At 37.9% G+C, this 7,500-nt stretch overlaps 1 protein-coding gene across 1 annotated transcript; it reads left to right on the top strand.

The window, feature by feature from the left end:
* Positions 1–2,820: 2,820 nt before the first annotated feature.
* LOC125033456 lies at positions 2,821–6,124 on the top strand. The gene is made up of 3 exons (XM_047624980.1): positions 2,821–2,997; positions 4,809–5,279; positions 5,479–6,124. Exons 2-3 carry the CDS (start codon positions 4,893–4,895, stop codon positions 5,698–5,700), a joined length of 609 nt encoding a protein of 202 aa, XP_047480936.1. The 5' UTR covers positions 2,821–2,997; positions 4,809–4,892; the 3' UTR covers positions 5,701–6,124.
* Positions 6,125–7,500: the final 1,376 nt, after the last annotated feature.

The following is a 7,500-nucleotide window of genomic DNA, read 5'->3' as shown; positions in this document are numbered from 1 at the left end:
ACAAGCATCTGTGGCTTCCAGTGTCTCCTGCGAGATGGAATTCTGTCTTGTTCTTGGGCGTTCACCAATGGATTCCTGAGCTGCATCAAGCGTTTCATGCTTGAAGGTATCCCACATAAGAACAGGGTCTGTCTGGCCCTCGAGTGCTGTGAGACGACCAGAGATAGCCTCGGCAAACCCCCGGGTACACTCGTCCTCCCTCAATCTGTCCAAATGAAACACCCTAGGGTGTTCCTTTGGGCGACGGGGGGTTCTAAAGTGGACCCGGAGAGTAGCCACAACTAATCTATGATCAGTTCCACAGAACTCAGCGCTTCGATACACCCTACAGTTCTGGAGGATCTTCCATCGAGTGCTAACGAGGATGTGGTCGATCTCCTTGGCCACTCTACCTGTACCGCTGTACCAAGTCCTACGATGCGGGTCAGAACGCTGATACCAGGAGCCAGAAATCCTCAATTTCTGGGACCTAGCAAAGTCACGGAAAAGGAGGCTATTCTCGCTGCCAGCATCAGCTCCTGAGCCATGAGGACCGACAGACATCTCGTAGCCAGCTCGATCACAGCCGGATACCGCATTGAAGTCGCCCAGAACAATACGAATATCTCGCCGAGGACATCTGTCTGCCACAGATGCAAGTTTGGCGTAATACATCTCTTTCACCTCAAGTTTATATACATCTGTAGGAACGTATACAGCAACAAGAGACATGAAGCCAAATGAAAGCTTCAGTCTCAATACCATGATACGCTCATCGACTGGAGTGACCTCAACTACCAAGGGTTGAAGTCTGCTGGAGATGGCTATGGCTACTCCCTGGAGATGGTGGCCATCGCTGTGGCCCGACCAGTAGTAGGTGTAGCCACCCACACTAATCGTGCCGCTGCCAGGTCTTCTCACCTCCGAGAGAGCAGCCACCTCAACTCTCAGCTGTTTCAATTCCCTCGATAGTAGTGGTAACCGATCGTCCTGTCGCAGGGAACGGATGTTCCAAGCCCCCACCCTGACAGTCCGCCTGAGGTCTAACCTCGGGCAGTCACTCCGGGTGGGCGCCACCTCGGCATCAGAGGGAACGAGCTTGCTGACAGACTAGCCGCCGCTGGCAGGGGTATGCCCCCAAATCCCATGACGATAAAACCGAGCCGAAAATTACTTATGGAGAAGTGTGCCTTGGTCGGTCGTACCTTCCTACGGCAGCTCCACAGAGAGGAAACGAGAACCTCCCCCTCGGCCAGCTGGTACTCAGACGCCACAGGCTCTGAACCACTGGCACTCTCTGAAGTAAGCAACAGAGGTACCGAAGTCATTCTTCACAGAATGCGCCTAGGTTACCACTGTGCATGGCAGATTATCCCAACAATCGAACGCGATGAATGGTGCTGCAAGCACTGCGGCGAGCCGAACGCCACACTAGTCAACTACCTAGAAAATTGTAACCATACACAATTCCTGAGACATGGACCGCCCACAACAGCCGCCGTGCTGGTAAAGAGGCTATGCGAAATGCTTACACCATGGCGGCAGGAGCGCTTGCTGGCAATCCCGCCGCCACGGTAAGCACCGAGTGTCAGACAACTCAATGAGACAGCCGTAAAAAAGCTGACACAGGCCGGGCCATATCTAGAAGGCCCGGGCGAAGCTAGAACTTCGCAAACCAACCCCCCCCCCCCCACCTCTGCCACCCCTACCGACGCCGCCCCATATAGAGGAGGTTGGCTGGCTGCAGGCCCCATAATCCACCTGCAGGGCTCCCTGTGGCTTTCCCCCACAAGTATCACGCCTATATGAACAATAATTTTTAAAATATATGATAGCTTGGTAGGAATACCGATCAAGTAACATGCAAATACAGTAAAATAGTAATTTTTAGAAAAATTCAGCTATAACCCCCAATTGTAGTACGTGATGTGGCATCAGCTGCAGGCCATTCACAAACTAATTACTATTAAACGTCAAGCAAATGGTAATGTTGATGTGTATTTTAATAATGATCATATCATTTCTTATACATGCCAAGATAAGTATTTGGCGCTGCAGATAAATCCTACTGTTTAGCAAAAAAAAAAAAAAAAAAAAAAAAAAAATCAGTCATTATTTTAATATTACAATGCCTAAACAAAAATTGTGAATGTTGTACAGAGCACTACAATAGTGCGTTGCTATATGTATTGTAATTTAAAGGCGCGAATCACTTCTCATTGCAGTTATCATATACAAGGAATATACTTCCTAAAATTCACATGGCTGTCGAATATTTAGAGAGTCGATACTAAATAACAGTAGATACGGGACAGTAACAAGCTAAAGTTTTCTTTTTAAGTATAAAGTGACTGTCAATGAAATTTCTCCGGCTGTTTCCTTTCTGTTGCACTTCCAAACTTCAAGCAAATGGCTATGTTGATGAATATTTGAATAGATAAACATTGATCAAGACATAGTGTTCTTAGTAATTTGGTATTCCGATGATGACCGTGATCAGCAGCACCACGATTTTCTTTGGCATATTTTTATGGATAGTGGAAATATATATATATATATATATATATATATATATATATATATATATATATATATATATATATATATATATATATATATATATATATATATATATTAATTTGGTATTCATATCGTTGGAACGGAATGTTCCATTTGTATCTCTTCCAATATTCATTACTGAAATATGAAATTGACATCCACTGTCTTTATAATAGCTAGGAATTGTCAACCTAACTGGTTTTAATGTTAAACATGCGATCCCTTTATATTCATGGTCCCTGTGTTAGATGTATATAAACAAACATTATGCAATCGGTACTACATTAGTGCATATCCAATAGTTACACATTAACCGAATTTTAGAAATGGAAGGATTGGTGAAGCAAGCTCTCGACCAGAGATAGGAATCCCAAAATAGTACTCTACTTGCAGAATTGTCACAGTGTTGTCTTCAACTAATTCATAATAAAAACATATCTATCAAATAAGCTGCCGAAGGTACGATATGATAGCGAATTATTTTGTTAATGACTGTATTGGAGTAATTATATAGTCTGTTATTGATAAGGGGATAAACATTAAACATTGTAATCAAACATGTGTAAGTTCAGCATATTCTGGATTTAGATTAAAATGATTGTGTGGTACCTCTCCCATATCTGTATCATGAATATTCAGTCATATTCCAAAAGGAATGGGTGTGCATTATCCAGATTATGACTATGAAGCTAACACCCAGACCTTTGTGCTTTACACTTCAGCAAAGACCAACAATCCTCCATATCTTGCTAGGGACATTAAGGTAATAAAATCTATCTTGTCAAAACATATATGACAGAGGATTGTTGACTGTTTCATTGGGTTCTGATGCCACAACATTGCTAGATTTATTTTCAAACAGCAGAGTGCTATTTTGTATGTTCCTTTTGGCTATTACAATAGTTGATCATAATTACCATGTTGTCCTATTTTGTAAAATTATCAGTTTATCTGTTGTCAATGTATGTTTGCTTAAAGGCCTGGTTGTTTTTCTTCTTCTTCTGCTTCTGCTCCTTTTTTCTCTTTGCAGTAGAGAGAATTAAGCTGATCTGTTATCCAGCAACAGTTTGGGTATCACATAATTAATGATACCATATCAAAATATATATTACAGCAATATCATTAAAAAACTAAGAACCTAAATATGTGTTTGAATTAAATGGTAATACTTGGATAATAACAGGGTTTTATATATATATATATATATATATATATATATATATATATATGTGTATGTGTATGTGTATGTGTATGTGTATGTGTATGTGTATGTGTATGTGTATGTGTATGTGTATGTGTATGTGTATGTGTATGTGTATGTGTATCTGTATGTGTATATATATATATATATATATATATATATATATATGTATATATATATATATATATATATATTATATATATTTATATTATATATATATATTATATATTACATATTATATATATACATATATATATAATATATATTACATATATATATATATATATATATATATATATATAAACACACACACACACACACACACTCACACACGTACACACACGCACACACACGCACACACACGCACACACACTCACACACACTCACACACACACACACACACACACACACACACACACACACACACACACACACACACACACACACACACACACACACACACACACACACACACACACATACCAGGGTAGGTCTTAAATCATCCAAGATTGTGAGATAATAGAGAGAAAACTGTTCTTTCTTATAACATTAATATATTAACATTAATGTTATGGGAATAGTTTGGGTTTCAGTTTTATAGTATTTAATTTTCTCAGATGAAAACTTTATACTTTAATCAGGTTAAAAGTTCAAATCTTTAAATAATAATATCTGCTTGTCACAGAATTTGGTATATTGGTATATTATGTGAAAGAAAAAATATTGTATTTATAATTTTTTTTTAGGGTAGATACTTTATACAGTCAGACATATCTAAGCAAATCTTCTAGTTTTGCTTTGAACATACTTAAAATGCAGTATTCTTACATCAGAACAGAATCATAGCCATGAATTTATGAAATTATAATTAGAATGGCATATGAAATCTGAATTTTATATATTTATATGTAGACACTTTACAGTGTGATAAATGTTAATCTGTGCACTGTCTCAGCTATTTAAAATCTCTACATTCTTTAAAGATGTGATTTATTCCCAGAGGATAATCATAATCATAATGTACATTATATTAGATATGATTTTTAATCTTACTCATTTTGCTTTTCAGGGAGGAAGGCAGTGGAGTGTACCAAAGATATGAAACATAGAATAACTGAGCTTTATTATGTGAAAATTCAAGGTTAATCTTGAAATGACACACTGCTTAAAATGTTGGACACCAATGAGAACTGCTGTTGTGTGCTCTGGTATGCTGAACCGAAGATGTATGGTAAACAATAAAAGACAATTATTGAATCCTTATTTTCTTCCGAGAAGATTAATAAGTGAAGAAAAAAAGATAAAAATCTTAGAAGAAAGAAAGAAAATGAGGGAAGCATTTCAGGTAAAGGAAGCACAGTGGGAAAGCCTGGTGGACAGAAGCTTGTTGTTGGATAAAGATGTGAAGATTTACGAGGAACATAAAGCCGCAGTTGCTCGAGGCCATTTTACATATGACGACCCTCTCACGGGATACCGAGTCATGACAAGGCTACGTCATTTTTTAAGAGGCTCATGCTGTGGTAATGCTTGTAGACATGTAAGTATTTGTATATATTTACCAGAAAGAGCAGGGGTTTATGTATATTCTTTGCAAAACCCGTTCATGTTTTTTGTCATTTGTTACAAGCAAGTGAACTGTGATGTCTCTTGTACACCTTGATCAAAATATTTTTCTTATACTAATGGGTGAGGTATATAATATGACTATTGCTAATTGAAAAATTATGTCTTTACAGTGCATATACGATCACGAAAATGTAGCAGACATTGACAAAGCACGACGAATCTACAATTCAGCATTTTGGGTGGATATAAGTGAAAGGCCTGACTTGGTGAAGAGGAACAAGAGTTATGCAAAATCTTCTCTGAACATGACAGACCGCAGGAAGGAATTTGGTCGAGGGAGAGAAGATGAACTACTAGAGGAATATTGTGATCCATTATTATTTAAACATTAACCTTTTTAACTTTTATAAAGGGCAAGAATATTGTAACTACAGTATAGATTTATGTACTAGAAAAATTGCAAAAAAAATTAGTACATAATTTTTTTAGTTAAACAAAGAAAAGCAAGTCTTGTTAGTTGATTTTATATGGCAGTGAAGTACTGTACTTGCTTCTCATTTATAAATAACAATCAATTTGTTTGTACATTTTGATAAAAATGTAAAGGATTGTAGTTCTACAAAATTTGTAATATAATTTAAAAATTGTTCTGTAAATTGTAGTAAAACCTTTGTGAAGGTTACCCACAGGTCCATTTGTTCTCAGGTTTATTAATATCTCAACTTTCAAATGACAATTTATTTATGCAGCTTTTGTTAATAGTATTTTGAAAATGTATGTAAATTTATAGAACTTGAAGAATAAATATGATACAACTTCCCTGTATAAAACATTTCTCTGATAAAATATGGTTTCTAATTTGATGAAACTTTAAACATAATCAATATTTATGGCAAAGTAATAAAATACTGATTAACTAATAAGGTACTGAAATTAGCTTGAGACAATATTACACTCTCTGACTGTCATATTATCATCAGGGTGGGACAGTATATGACAGTATATTCAGCCTTTCCCTTATCTTGTTATTGAAATCTTGAGGTTGCAACTAATGTATGTCATACTGTCTATTATTTCAAATTGAAAGATTATGGTGATAATGATGATAATAAAAACAAATAAGAAACATTGATAATAGATAGGTGTGTGTGCATCTGTGCGTGTGTACGTGCATGCATGCGTGTGTGTGTGTGAATCATCATTGCCCAAAATGCTCCGCTCCTCCAATATCTGGTAAAACATCAATGAAAGGCACTCAAATCATCATCGATGGTGTATGCTCTTGAAGTGCGGAGACACTGCAGATGTGTCAAATTATGCACCTGTTGTGAAATGTATGTTAGTTCCCTCAGTAGTCAGTCACAGTTGAAGCATGTATTTCAGCTGGCACAGAATCCTGAATATAACAAAAAATCATCGATGCATAAAACTCGTGTCCCTTTAGTTTGTGTTAAATGGCACCCTGTTATCAAATGGGAGTCCAGATGCCATGGTGTTCACAACTGCAGCAGCACCAGTGGCTGCCTGTTGGCTCAAGAGTCAGAGAGGACTCCGACTGCTTCCCCCTGGCAGCAAGGAGCCATCGTAGGAAACTCCCCAGACCTTAGTCCAACACCCCTTGGTGGTCTGGCCATGACTGCTCTCTTGCTTCCTTACCCCTGTGCCATAGGGTCCTTTTCCCCGCCAAGGTAGGGATTGTCTTGATTGCGTTATGGTTCATTGCAACCTTAAAGGCATGGATGTCTTGTGAATACTTTCAGAAAATTCTTATGATGTGAAGTATATCGCCGAACCCCATGATATCATTATAAAACAACCTGATGCTGGATAGACTGGACGAAATTAATGATCAGCTTCACAGAAAGTACCAGGTTAGATGATTTGTTAAATGAAGAAAACGTCATTTTTGCAATAACAGTAGATGTGGCCCATCCGCCAAAAAAAAGCGGGAAGGCTCAACACGTTTTTTCACCAGAATAAATAGTTCATCAAAAGATCCTTTAGATCACATATTGGCCCCTCCGTCTCACTCCGCATGGAACCCCTGTGAGCCAACGTTCGTCAAAAAATATCTACAAGGCCAGTCTTACTAGCTCTCCAGAAACCCCCCAGATGAATATTAAAATACCTTTCAATGTTCTCGGCAACCACACAATATTCCCAGATCAAGCAACCAATTAACACTGTATCAG

This window comes from Penaeus chinensis, chromosome 16 (genome assembly GCF_019202785.1).
Source record: "Penaeus chinensis breed Huanghai No. 1 chromosome 16, ASM1920278v2, whole genome shotgun sequence".
NCBI classification, from domain to species: Eukaryota; Metazoa; Arthropoda; class Malacostraca; order Decapoda; family Penaeidae; genus Penaeus; species Penaeus chinensis.
Note: the sequence above shows the minus strand (reverse complement) of the source record. Positions and strands in the feature narration are given on the sequence as shown.